General features: G+C 42.4%; 2 protein-coding genes across 2 annotated transcripts in view; both read left to right on the top strand.

The window, feature by feature from the left end:
• The first annotated feature begins 2588 nt into the window (after positions 1-2588).
• On the top strand, positions 2589-5090 carry RIPPLY2 (ripply transcriptional repressor 2). The gene is made up of 3 exons (XM_059469251.1): positions 2589-2897; positions 3007-3071; positions 4808-5090. Exons 1-3 carry the CDS (start codon positions 2589-2591, stop codon positions 4971-4973), a joined length of 540 nt encoding a protein of 179 aa, XP_059325234.1. The 3' UTR covers positions 4974-5090.
• Positions 5091-6102: 1012 nt separating this feature from the next.
• The window catches only part of LOC132071595 (cytochrome b5 reductase 4), a 32068-nt gene continuing 23793 nt past the window's right edge, over positions 6103-14377 (top strand). Inside the window, exons 1-4 of the mRNA XM_059469250.1 lie at positions 6103-6224; positions 7496-7649; positions 10475-10575; positions 12586-12670. Of these exons, the coding sequence (XP_059325233.1) occupies positions 6150-6224; positions 7496-7649; positions 10475-10575; positions 12586-12670 (415 nt within the window). The 5' untranslated portion in view covers positions 6103-6149. The remainder of the gene's footprint in view (positions 6225-7495; positions 7650-10474; positions 10576-12585; positions 12671-14377) is intronic.

The following is a 14377-nucleotide window of genomic DNA, read 5'->3' as shown; positions in this document are numbered from 1 at the left end:
AGAATGCATGAGGGAACTGCCTCTATTGGACTTCATGTTGAATTCAGAGCTATGTATTCCACTACTGTATTAAAAGAACCAGTTTAAAGAGTATTCCATCACTCCCATTACACCAACTATTTGTTCAGCAGTGGTATGTAGCTCCTACCTGAAGAGATTTTAGCATGATGAAACAATGAACAATGCACTGTTACTACACAGCGCACAAATTGTAGAAGAGACAAACATGACAAAGCATCTTCTATCCCTGATTTATCAGTTTCCAGTCTGTATTTCAAGGTCAATGGGAAGATAGCAAAATGTTAAGGATTTGGGTTTTTTTTTTTGTTAGTGGTGTTTTTGTTTTTTCTTCTTGTTGTTTTTTATTTTTTTTTAATGATGTCAATGATAACAAGTTATTATTGCAATGACAGACTTCTGTATTTCTCTCAACAAACAGGACTGCATTACTGAACTGAAAAGCCAAGAAGACTGACACAGTGTGAAAATATGCAGGGGAACAACAGCTGTTAGTCATTATTTTCTCCTTATCCTTTCAACACCTCTATTTCAATTTGCTCTCTAATGGGTAAATCACACTTTCTCCCTAGGATGTTTTCTCATTTCAGGCAGGTACTAAAAAGAATCCTGAGACAATTAAAAGTCGTTGGTCAAAGATACCTCATCTTTTGTTGCTTTCACTGTAGACATTAAAATTAATTTTTATGCTTTACCAAACAGATAAAGCTGATGTTGTGTTCTCCTAGCCCTTTGTCACTACTAATGCGATGGAGGATGTTTCTGCTTTTCTTCTTTAGACAATGAACTTTGCCTCTTCTTTTCCCTTATGTAGCTTGTGTTAAACTTCTCAAAGGAGAAACGTGAAATATAAAAATTACTGCTTTCACTTCATTTAAGCCAAAGAAGAATCTAGTACCAGAGAGCTTTTAAATATTTCTTTTATGCTTTACCTCACCAACAAGCATCACAGTAGCTATTTGGAAAAAAATGTAGAAACAGTTTTGCTTATGATCACATTTGGTTTATTGCACAAGTTACTATACTTTGCTCTAGTCTCTATTTCTTAGCTGTGAGATGAATATGAATTGTAGTTTGAGCCTTTTGTTCACTGATTTTAATCAATCTCATTCTAGGTCAAAGTGAAAATAAGGCAAGGAAAAACACAAAGGGCTACAAACATCACGTCCTACTAAACTGGATTTTCACTGGAAAATACCTTTTCCTTTATTAACTCTTAAAGTCATAATTATCAATTTTTCCAAGTGGCCAAATGGCACAAATCTCCAAAATGACAGAGTATGTCCACTGATAAAGTTGAAATGTATCACAGCACACACAAGCTTGAATGTGTGCATTCTTCCAACTATTTCTTGTTCAACGTAAGTGGTTGCTTTCCTTCAGAAAGGCAAGTCGGTCTACATCTGGTTTTGACTTTAGGATGTGAAAGATTACCCTGATTACATTTCCCACACAGCTTCTAACACGTAACATTTTTTACAACTGGTACTGCTGGTACTATTTGGTGAAATGGATTGTGCTGAAGATGATGTGGAGAAGGCACAAGCCTGTAGCTACTCTTTTTAGAGCAGCAGCTACTTGCAGTTACTCTTGGGCAATGCTAAGGTAGACACATTCCTTATGCCTCAGACAAACTCGAGGAGGCAAAATACTATTCCAAACAGTGCCTCAGTAATGTGGGTCTTTAACGGGACAATAAATTACCTGGGGTTTAAGCCCTCCTTCAGCATCTAGGGCAGCTCCATCCCACCAACCCTCCTAGTCCTTAAGGCTGATATTATTACTGTTTACCAGCTCTTACGTAACTTGTTTCTGCTCCTCTCACACGCATCACTGATTGCAACCTCAGAAAGAAAAGGGGATAATAAATAAAAATAGAAACAAAATAAAAATAGAAACAAAAGTAAACTCCCTTGGTACCGGGGAACATGGAAACGGCAGGAGCTCCACGTAAAACCTTGCACCTGTAGTGATAGCATCCAGTGCTGGCAGCGGAACAAAGTATTGGACCACAATAAAAAGGAATTAAGACAGGCACGGTAAAAATACCCTATTAAAAAAAGGTGTGTGTGTGTCTGCATATATTTAGATACAAATATATAAAAAGAGCCACCACCGTTGCCTGAGGGGGAACACGTCAGGGAGCGCACTGGGGCTGACGCGTTATTGAATAAGAACCCCTCCGAAGGGCGTCATGTCCCCCGCCACCCGGGGATGGGATGTCCGTGCCTGCCATCCGCGGTGCCCACACGCCGTGACTCGCCGCTCCGGGGCATAAACAAACACGGCTGGAACAACACAAGGCCGCGGTGGCGGGGGCCGGACCCCGCCGCCGGGGCGCAGAGCGGCCGGGCGCATCCCCGGTGCCGCCGCCCCCGCTCCGTTCCCACAGGGCTGTCCCCGCCCGCCCCCGGGCAGCTGCCATGTGTCTGCTGGAGTGCGATTAACACCGACTCGCCAAATCCCCCCCGCGCCCGCTTCCCCTCCCCGGGCCATTTGGGGCATGCCCGCGCCCCGTGTTTACACGGCGGCGCCTTCGCGCGGGGCCTTTCTGCGGATGGCGCTGGCAGATGAGCCGGGGGAGGTGGGGGCTCCGCTCCGCGCAGCGCCCGCCGCCGGCTATAAAAGCCTCCGGGCCCGCGGGCGGCGGCGATAAGCGAGCAGCCGCGCACGGGCGGAGGATGGAGGGCGGCTGTCCCCGCCCGCTCTCGGCGGCGCTGCCCCCGCAGGGTTACTCGCCCCTCTCCTCCTCCCGGTGCGGGGGACGGCCCGGTCCTGCGCTCACGGCCCTGCCCTCGCCCCGCAGCCCTGCGCCCTTCTGGAGACCGTGGGTGCCCGCGCCGGGTGAGGCGGCCCAGCGGAGCCCCGGCCCCGCCGCGGTGAGTGGGGAGCGGCGTGGCGGAGCATCTAGCGCACTCGGCGGGCGGGGATGCTCGGGGAGGGCCCTGTGCCGTGCCGGCGGGCTGACCTCTGCTCTCTCCTCCGCAGCCTCACAGCCCCGGCGGGCTGGCGGGAGCCTCCCGAAAGCTGGCGCAGTACACGCACCCCGTCAGGTAAGCGGCAGTGCCCGGCCCCGGCGGCTCTCGCGGGGCCCTCGGGGCGCCAGGCGCCCCTGGCGCTGCGCGGCCAGGAGAAAGTCCCTCGCTCGCCAGTGTAGTGTCGTAGCATTAGCTCTCCCGCCCCTTTTGTTTCCACCCATGTATTTATGTAGATATTAAAGCGCCTTGGGAATGAATTTGCCGTCTACGTGTTTTTTTACAGATCCTTGGGCAAATGATTGCCAGGATTTGTGTATTTAATATATTTCAGTTGTTGATGTGCCTCTGTGGTTTGAGACTTAAGACGTATTACACAGGTATGTGGGTGTTTTTTGGTGGTAGTGGAGCTGGCTGAAGCACCCTGTTACTCATTCCCGTGCCCACGATTAAAAAAGGCACGGGACTGTAGTTCCTAGGCTGTGCTGCTGCGCAAACATTCCAGCGCCCTCCCACAGCAACGAAGCAGGTGGAGGCGTGGGAGAGAGTGGCAGGATGAGAAGATATGCACTGGCTAAGCCACCATTGCCGAGGAAAATACTTGTGTAACTGCTGCTTTAATGATAAAGGCAATGATAGTATCTGCACTGTCAGTTCTGAAAAGGAAATAAAAGAAACTAACAGCAGTTGAATCTGTAGGAGAGTCTGTATTCAGAAATGCTGCTAGGTTTTGCAAGATGCTTAAAATAATTGCACAGGTAGTTTTTTCCAGACAGAAGTGGCTTTCTTTCAAATCTAGGCTCTCATCCTTCAAATAGTGATGCACTAGCTAAGCAACTGTATGGGCAGACTTCACTGTGACTGCTCCAATGCTTAGGTTTGAGTGAATGCTGGGAACATTGGGAATGGCGACCTGTTACAAAGCCAACGTCAGTGACTTTGTGCTGCCAAGGAAGCAGTGTTCTGTTAAATAGTAGCCTAAAAAGTATTTCTTGTAATTGCTAGAAAGCTGTCTACTTCTGTTTCTTCATGCATTTCTATTTTAAACAATCTGCAGTCAGCATTTCATTATGTTGTAGTGTGCTAGTCTCTTGGCTCTTGGGACTTCCTTGGTCTATTCCTTCTATCTAATTCCAAACTGTAAGCAAAAGAGGACACTAGTTGAAAAGGAACAGGAATTTGGAGTATATCAATTGCAATATATTGTCATTAGCTGATAGCCCATGCTAACTGTGATCTTATCAGCATATTTTGTTAATTTCTGAATACAACACAGACGGCTTTAAAATCTACATCCATGGGACATCTTCCTTATGGAGCCTGTTGATTATTTTTGGAAAGACAGATGAAATACCAAGGTCTGATCACCCCTAGACATTTATCATTCCTTTGAATTTTACAATGGTGTGAAACAAGTATCAACAACTACCTAGGCTGGGGACCTTCAGTAAGAAAACTTCTAATTTGATTCAAATTTTTTTTTATCCTGTTTGATGCCAATTATATTCCCTGTGAATAGTTCCAGTAGGGGCGGTACAGTTAATGAGGTACTGGAGTGGGAAGTTCCAGATGCAGAGTCTTGGGCTTTCGTAGTTTTGCTGCAAAACTCGCACTCTAAATCATCTTTTTCTCTTCAGATGGAGATAAGATTTTTTTTTTCTTAATTGAATATAGAAAGCAACTTAGCAATTGAGCTTGTAAGGAAAAGCTCTATAGGATACTTGTTTTAATAGAATTTCACTTTGCTTTTTTGCATGTCCCTCCATGTAAAATACATAATAACAATAAGCAAATCTATTGTATACTTGTTTCAGACTATTTTGGCCCAAATCAAGGTGCTATGATTACTTGTATCAGGAAGCTGAAGCACTTCTGAAAAACTTCCCAGTACAGGCTACAATTTCCTTTTATGAAGACTCGGATAGTGAAGATGATGAAGATCAACAGGAACAAGATTCAGGAACAGAATCAGATTGCTGACTGCAGCAACTTCTGACTTAATTTAAATGTAATATAAATATGTATTATAGTATTTTTAAAGATAATTTATTTCTATGTAAGTTATTCTTAATAAAACTGAGATGCCTTGTAATTTTATCCTTTTTCCTTGGTTCCTTTCCTGTCCTGGTTTAAGTGGGGAAGGTATTGATTAGTACTTTTCTGTCTGAGGTCCTATAGTTTGTAGATCATAAGCTGAACACCAAGCAGAGAACAGATGCCTTATTTTGACAGGCTCTGTGGTTGTGACTTTCTCAAAGTCTGAGGACACAAGGAAAGCTTGTAATTGTGATTTAGTAGGCTCCATATGGAAGTGTATCAAGGAATCATTGGATTAAGTATTCCAATTGTGTGGTGCCTGCTGTTACAACCGTTTCAAACATAGAGAAGAGAAACAATACAGCTGTTTTTGAAATGGAGAGAAGAGTCCAAATTCTAATCTAGTTCTTGTTGTGTAGAAGAGTTTGCCTCACATCACTTGTATTCTCATGTATATGTGCTGTGTTCTTATACATAAAAGTAAGTTTCTGCACTTGTTTGTAAAGTGGACATCAAGAAACAGATCTGAGTTGTTATAATAGTGAGATTGGTTTTAATAATTGAAACAAAGTTGGGTCTCAATCATCGCGAAGGCCAAAGCCCCTAAAAGAACAACAGAACAAATCCAAAGCTTTAAATTAAAGGCAGTGCCTCTGTCAGGTAGCGGCTGTGTACTTACCTGGACCTGCCCTTGCCTTGTGTGTGCAGCTGCAGGCCGCGCTGGCTCAGTGTGCCAGCACCATCCAGGGAGTGCTTGGCCCGTGCTCCCCGGGCCCTGCAGCAGGATCGGAGCGGGTCCGCACCCGGAGCCTGCCCACACTTAACCTGCAGAGCGCGGGGTGCACCGGCCTAAGCACCTGGCGCTGGGACCCCTGGACGGAAAACCAATCCTAGTGCAGGGGCGTGCACCCCCTCGCCGCCGGGGTGGGTACGCGCTGCTCCGTGCCCACAGCGACACCCGCTCCCGGCCAGTCTCCCCCACACCGCCCCCGAGCCGAAGCCGCCGCTCCCGCTCCCGGCCGGGCCGCGGCCCCGCCCGCCGCGGCGGAGCCTGCGCACTGTGTCCCAGCGCTCCGCCCGCCCTCCCGCGGGGGCCCGGCTGCGGCCCGGCCCGGCACGATGCTCAACGTGCCGCCGTCGGCCTTCCCCGCGCCCGGCTCCCAGCAGCGAGCGGCAGCGTGTGGCCGCAGCAAGGTACGGGCGGCTCTGCCGCTCTTGGTCGCTTGGGGGGAGGTGAACGGGCCCGCGTTTTTCCCGCTGCGGCGGCGGCTGCCTGGCCTGGCCCCGCCCGGCCGAGCTGCGGTGGTCTCCGGTCGGTTCCCGGTCGGTTCCCGGCTGCAGCTGGGGCAGGGCTGCTGCCGGCCGCCCCCCTCCAGCGGCCGGGTCTCGGGCGAGGGCCCGGCTCGGCTGCGGCGCTGGAAAACACTTGGTACTTCTGGTTAGAGAGGGCGGCGGTGACAGCGCTTCCGGCACTTCCTGCCCCGGCTGTGCCTGCTGTGCCGCGATGGAGGCTTTCACCTTGGAATTACTGCCTGCAGCTCATGCTTTAATGTTGGATCTTCGTCTTTGGAGGGGTTTTGAGAACACTTGTTGTCTAGAGACCTTGCTTGGAAAGCAGACTTGGACTAAAGTAGCTTTAAGAAATATTAGTTTATGTACGCTTCAGGTTTTTTGCTTCTGTTTTTCCTGTGGTTTTGTAAGACCGCAGTTCTTTAACCCTGTTTCCTGTTGTTAAAGCTTGGATCAAAAGGGTTCCCAAACTGTGGTCTTACTTGTTTACTATTTCTTCGAATGCCTTGAAAATGCTTGGAAAATAAAGGTTCTGCAGCATGGGTGTGCTTTCTGCAAGGAATTGCAAACATGGTGTTGTAAATTGTGATTGACCGAGTCGGTATTTTTTAGAAACAGACAGTGGGTCTCCATTACTCACTAGGTGCTGTTGAAAAGGAAGGTGTTAGATACCCTGAAGATCTTGTTCTGCCTTTCAGGACAGGCAGGCCATGGCAATACTTCTCTGGAAAGCTACTAGTTCTGTCCCAGCTTTCTCTAGGTCAGGCTTCCAGTTGCTGTAGGGCTTGTGAAAAGTCTTTATGAATGCTGTGAAGGCAAAACTTGTCTTACCTGACCATGATTTTTAAATTTCCTTTCTTTATTGCTCATAGTTTTCCAGACAGTATCTCAAATGATTTGCCACCACAGGCAGACTTGGTGTCTTCAGCTTGCTTTGGGAAGAGTCAACTGAATGTTAGTTGCTGCTCAGTAATTTCTGTGTCACTACCCAGAACACTCCCTTAAGCACCCTTTCTACTGAGCAGGGCTCCCAAATACTGGTGAATAATATGAGTTGGGTTATTTCTCTTTTGTTTTTGTCTCAGCCCTCCTATGGAGCTTAGAAAAGTGTATTCTTAGAATGGCTTTTTCTTCCTTTAGAGGTTGAAGTTGTTTGTATATTTTTTATTTTTCAGGTACCTTTAAAACCAGGAAGGAGTCTTATGGATTGGATTCGGCTAACTAAAAGTGGGAAGGACTTGACTGGTTTGAAAGGGAGGCTGCTTGAAGTCACTGAAGATGAGCTCTCTAAACACAACAAAAAGGAGGACTGCTGGATATGTATAAGAGGTTGGTTGCTGTGACATTTTTTCTGCGTTTTTTACCTGGTTTCTCTTTTCTGTACTTAAAGAAGAAGCAATAAAACTCAAAAAACAAGAATAAAAGCCGTTCTCCGAGAGAAACTATGCACCTCCTGTGTTTAGGCCAGGTGTAATCTTGACATACTTTGGCATAACTTCAAGTAAGAGATTTTGTGTTACAAAGATTTTCTTTGCTTTCAAGCCTTTCAAAACAAATCTTCCAAATTGGCATGTTTTATACGTATTTTATAGCTGCCTATGAAAATAATAAAACACAAAATTTTAGGCAATGTATCAAATAAAAAGGACTTAGCAAGAAAACAGGGCTTTGAAAATGCTGACATGTACACTTGTCAGTCTCAGACAGTTTATTATTTTGAGGAGTTGACTATTTTTAAGGATTGCTTTAGAGCATCCAAAAACATAAAAATTAAAAATACTACTTAAACCTGGAGAATGGTCTTTAGGAAATAATTGTGAAAGCACACGTACTACTTCATAAAACTTAGCAGTGCAAATGACAGTTGCCAAACAGAGCAAATGTAATCTCTGACTACAGTGACAAATACCTGTGGTGACTATGCAATTCTATTTCTGTTATTATATTAATGAAATTTTAGCTCAGAAGTTGAATCATATGTTATATGTTTAGCATTGTGTGAAGGTGGTCTGGAGCAGTAGCTGTGGCTAGAAGAGTATTTTTGGAGTTGGAAATGAAGTTCCTAATTTTCCTACAGAAAGGAGCAAAACATTTGCCCTGCAATTTAGTCATTTAGATGCTAAAATATACTAATATCACTGTAAATTTATTAGGAGGTAACACAAATTTCTATGAAGATAGAACCACTCTTTCTACAGATATGTCCCATTAGTGTCTCTGATCTTCTTAATCTCTTAGTGATAACATTGATCTGGTAAGGAGCAGCATTGATATTTAATAAAATGTCATATCTGAACTTCAGCAAAAGAAAGCTAAGAATTTCTGTGTGAAGGTGATTGTATTATTGTTGGGTGTTAAAGGTGATGAGGGTGAAAGTAAAGGTAAAATGTTATTCAATACTGGCCTTTGACCAAAATAATCAGGTTGTTAATTTCCTGTGCTGCAATTTCATGTGCTAGTAAAGCTACAGTAGGAGGAGAGATAAAGAAACCTTGTCTGCCATGTTCATTGGTTCATTTTTCACTCTGAAAAAGGAACATCTACTGCAGACAGAATTACTGCCTAAAGATGCTTCTGTTTTCTTTTTAATCTCATTTTACCTTGACTGCATCTCTGAGGCTGGGTTTTACAAGAACTCCATCAAGTTGCCGCTGTATCTTTCCTTAAATTTTTCCAGGTCTGCCTTTTCTGTGTTTTCAGATGACCAGTGAAAAAAGCATCATAACCAAAAATGACAGTAGCCCTCGTACGTGGACACGTAGTAAAAGAATATAATTGTGGAAAAGGCTAAATTAGGTCTCTGTGTTGGTAGTTAGACTATCTCTAAAAGAAAGAGCAGAAACCCATGAGAGCAGTGTGAAGTAAAAGAAGAACAGGAACTAACTTGGTTCAAAACCCCAGTGTGATCAAAGAAAGGTGTCATATAGGGCACAAATTTGTACATAAAGGGGGTTCAGGGGAGTTAAAAAATGCATGAAGGGTGTATAAATGATATATTTCTTTTGCTCCAGCGAGTTTGATGGTAAATTTGAGTAATATTCAGGAGGCCATGGCTATGCAGAATCTTATAATTTATTGTGTGCAGTAATCAATGCTGCACACAAGATGGCACAGTGAATGCAGCCATCAGAAGAGCAGGTTGGTAAAGTGTGCAAAGATCCTTCCTTTGTTTTTGATGGGTCTTTGTTGTTGGCTGGGATGGTTGTTCTTGCCAACTAGGATTGCTCCAAATATGTCTGCCCCAGGCTCAGTGCTGAATGCCTTTCTCTTCTTCTGAAGTAATTAATGTACCGTTCCTAATGTCTTCAAAGCTTTTCTTCAAGCAGTGGCACAGTTCTGTTTTTGGTAGCTTCCTGTTTTGATAATGTTAAATATCTTCAAATATTCATGCAGGTAGGGATGCAATGATCATGTTAGCAGCAATATGTCTGCAGTTAAATCTGGTTATAGGCGCATTCTTCAGACTCCAATAAGCCAGTTGCCTAGCAACAATAATTAGCCCTCATCATTTCAGACCTGTGAAGAAACATTGTTTTATGTTGCTGGAGGTGTAGAAACAATGCTGAGCCCTTTTACTGGGACAGATACAGCCAGAGTTGTAAGCCTTCAATGAGCACGAGCTGGGTTAAGTTTCTTATATTGCTGAATCTGAAGAATGGAAGTTTTGTTGCTGATGGTGACAGTATTTCCTTGTGTGGGACAGTTCATTCCTGTAGGCATTTCATTCCATGATGGTGGGGTGGTACCGGAATGACTATGACAACACTTCAGGGAGAACTTTATTGGAAAGGAAACTGAAAAATTTTATGCACTAGCTGGTTCAATTTTGTCTCTTTTTAAATCTGCCTGTGGTACTTTTACCCTCTAGCTAGGGTTCATCATAACCAATTTCTAGGTTGAAGTCTTAACCCAAGGCAAGTGGTGTGGCATCTGCCATCTGTTGGGCTGGCATCTTCATGTAATAAGATACCTCTTGTGCTCTATACAATTGTGTCACTTATGTTTCTGTTTTTGTGAAGTCATACTGTCTGTTCCAATTATGCCTACTGTTTGCTAGTATACTCTTTAATTTGTGCTATCCTTTCCATTATTTTTGGAGACAGGAATGGTTGTAAAAATGCTGCTCATATGCTTTTATATTCTGTTTTCTTCAGGATTTGTATATAATGTCACGCCGTACATGGAATACCATCCAGGTGGTGAGGATGAACTAATGAAAGCAGCAGGAACTGATGGTACAGATCTCTTTGATCAGGTGAGAGCAACTGGCAGCAAATGACACTTGCTCACCATACTTGAAAAATGGATGTTTTGCCATTATTTTTAGGGCATTTCCGTGGAAATGGTGATTTGAACTTTTTCAGTCCCAAGGAAAGGCAGCAGGTCACTGCTGAGAATGACACTTACATGTGCTGGAAGATACTTGTAGTTTAAACTTTGTATCAAAAGACAGTAATGAAAATGTTACTTTATGTTGTTAGAATTACCCTTCAATTAGCTTTTTTTTAGCAGAAGTAGCAGTAAAGCTAGCAACAATTTGAGATACCACCTTCTTAATACATTGCTTCAATGACTACTGTTGTTGGAGAGACCTGTTTTTCTAAGAGCTTTCACTTTTTGACAAAAGCTTGTAGAATTCTTTGTCTGTTTATTTGGCAGATGCATTATCAGTAAAAATGCTGGAGCTTCTATTAACTTTAACTGGTGAGCAACTCACAAGATGACAGTTGGTCTCTTATTTCTTTACTGTTTCTTTAAATGCTTTGAAAATACTCAAAGGCTCTGAAGCATGGGTGTGCTTTCTGGAAGGAATTGCAAACTTGGTGTTGTAAAATGTGATTCACTGAGTTGGTATTTTTTAGACATTCTGTGGGTCTCCATTACTCACTAGGTTTATCTGAGAAACTGCAAAAGAGCAGAAAAGAAATCTCTGTTTCAGAAAGGAAGTATGTTACCTCTTTACATGTCATGCATCAGAATATGTTATGCCTTCATTTGCAAATATTTTTAACATTGTAAATAAAGATGGATAATGTTTTAGCTTTGAGTCCTTTGTTTTGTTTTGTTAGTCCTTTCACAAATGAAATGTTTGTTTTGGGCATAATTCTTTGATTTCAAGAAATCTCTAGTATTGAGTACCCAGTATCAAGTTGGGGCTTGGAATTATGTTGCTGGGTCATTATATGATGTCCTTGAAAACAAAAGTCTTGACATCAGGAGTATTTGGGGAAGCCCCTGTAGTTAAGTTCAGATATATGCTTGCAACTTTTTAATTTTTTGTGATGGGAATGGAAACAGGTTTAGATCCTGAAAATATGCTTTTCACTTTTATTGTTTCTGGCTTATGACTTTTATGTTACTGGAGGTGTTTGTTTTCCCCTCTGCTTTAGCATTCTATGTCTGTCAGATAGTATTTTTTTTAAGAGCTTGGTAGATTGCTAGTGTTCCCCAAATTTCTGGAAAAATTAACTGTCATTCATAATCCTTCATTTCTTTCTGTTACCTGTATATGAGGAAACTGCAACTTGTTGATGGGATTCTTTATCTCATCTCCTTAGCTAGTCCAGTTGAAAGTTTATATTTTTGAATCTAGGTACCATTCAAATTTGTCATGCAACACTTTGTTTCCTTTTCTCTTCTTGTGATGTTATCCTGGATGCCTTATCAGAATTCGCTTTTCTGCCATCCATTTCCTCTACAAGTTCTCCAGTTCTGGTCTGTAAAGCTACTGCTTTTTCTTCACTTTATTTTACTTTCTTAAATAGGGAATTTCCAAATGATTCAGTGATAGTAAGACAGAAGCAAACAGAAATACACCAGCTTGGTAGGAGGTGTTTGTCTTAACTATTATTTTTTTGTTTGTTTTCTTCATCCTTTTTCCCTTTACTTGTCTAAACAAGACTAATAAGCATTGTGATAGTGACAAGGTCTTTGTTCTGTTAGTTGTGTAGCATGCATCATAAAAATGCTCTTCTGAAATATATTCTGTTAAGGTTATGATGTTCATATATTGCAAACCATAAATGAGTAAATTAAACTATTGTTACTTTTTTCATAATCCTATTGTTTCACTTAATGACATGATATCTGTAATAGTAGTAAAAATAAGTACTGACTGATGTGATAGGGACTTCTAATGTATTTAAAAAATAATCTGCTAAATGAAGTTTATTAGTCAATGTACAAAAATGAACTTTTCTATTTCAGTGCATAGAACAACATAGTAAGAATCCCAAATTTTATGAAAAATATTTTGTTAATGTAGGTTCATCGTTGGGTCAATTATGAATCAATGCTGAAGGAATGTCTTGTTGGGAGAATGGCTGTCAAGGCCATTGCTGTTCCAAAAGGTGAGTTGTTTTAAGAAAGAAATATTGTCTATTATACTTTATTCCAAAATTATCTGGAAATTATGAGAAATCCTAAATCACCTCATATTTATGAGGAGAATCTCTATTCTTGTGTAGAGTTGAAGGCTTTTGTGTATATTACTTTTTTTACACCAGATACCTGTAGATGAAATTGTTGTATAATTGAAGACTTTTAGTAATGTACTGCTGTTTCTTCTTTTGTTTTTAGTAATTAGAAAACAGCTGTGCATGTGTGTTACATGTTTGTGTATATAGAAAAGACCTTTTACTGTCCTGCCATCTCTCTTCTTCTGATCCCAGGGGGAAAACTGTGATAGGCAGCTATCATATTGAAAGAAAAGTCAGTATTTTCAATCTGGTGATTTCAGCCCCTTAGAAACATCTGACAAGTTGCATATGTGTTGAGTTATTTGAATACACTTTGTGGGCAGTTGTTTTTTCCAGAGGTCCTTTCATTTGAATTTACCTTGAGAAAATTTTGCTAATACAATAGACTCCTCTGAGCCAGGAGAGCAAGAAATGTTGTATGGTCTTAGAATGCAGGTGTTGGTTTCCAGAAACTTTAATCTTCAGTCTGTTTTTTGGTTTGTAGGCCACAGCCAAATTTTCCTATACCTGGGAAGCAGACAGTGTTACTCAGTATTGACCCTTAGCAAAACTGCAGTGAAAACATGAAAGGATTAATGCTTACAACTATTTTTCTCCAATTCTATGACATACTTCAGTTCATGATTTCAGCTATCTTGTTGCTCTTCAGCTCCTGAAGAAGTGCACTGCATGCTTAATACTTAGATAACATTGTCTTAACAGTTGAGTTTGGTCTTTGTGTGAAGTGGAATAGTATTTTACATCTCCATCATGCTAAGTAGCTAATTCCAGTGTGAAAGTTTTAAAGTGCTACAAAGTATGGAGAAACCTCAGCAGCATAGCTGCCTCACTGAGTTGAGGCATTACAGAGACATTACTGCTGCTCTGTCAACTGAGTTAGAAATTTAAAAGTAAATATGCATTTTGTTGATTTTATTAATCTAACTTTTCTGCAACTGGAAGGAATTCTTGTCACTGCCAGTCAGTAAAACATAAACACATCTTCACCCCTGCTGGCTCTGGCAGTCCATTTTTCTGCTGTTCCCTTCTTCTGCTTTGTTTGCTAATAGGACTGTCTATTTTCCTGTAGTAAAATTTGCAGGATAAAGGTTGTCAACTATATACAACCAGTTCTGTTACCTGTGTCGTTTTTAACCATTTCAGACTTGAAAAGACTTAATTTTGTTAATAAGGAATCAAACTGGTAACAGAACTACAGAGTCATTTAGGTTGGAGAAGACCTCCAAGATCGAGTCAATTTTTTGAACAGTCACCACCTTGTCAACTAGACTGGCTAAGTGCTGTGTCCAGTTATTCCTTGAACATATCCAGGGATGGTGACTCCACCACTTCCCTGGGCAGCCTGATACAATACAATACTTGACAGCTCTTTCAGGGGAGTTCTTCCTGATCCCCAACCAGAACCTCCCCGCGCACAGCCAGGAGGCTGACCCCCACCTGGCTACACCCTCATTTGAGGGAGCTGTAGAGAGCAGTAAGGGCCCCCCTCAGCACCATCTTCTCCAGGCTAAACAACCCCAGCTCTCTCAGCCACTCCTCACAGGATTTACCCTCCAGACTGTTCACCAGCTTTCTGGC

Source organism: Ammospiza nelsoni, chromosome 3 (genome assembly GCF_027579445.1).
Source record: "Ammospiza nelsoni isolate bAmmNel1 chromosome 3, bAmmNel1.pri, whole genome shotgun sequence".
Lineage (NCBI taxonomy): Eukaryota > Metazoa > Chordata > Aves > Passeriformes > Passerellidae > Ammospiza > Ammospiza nelsoni.
Note: the sequence above shows the minus strand (reverse complement) of the source record. Positions and strands in the feature narration are given on the sequence as shown.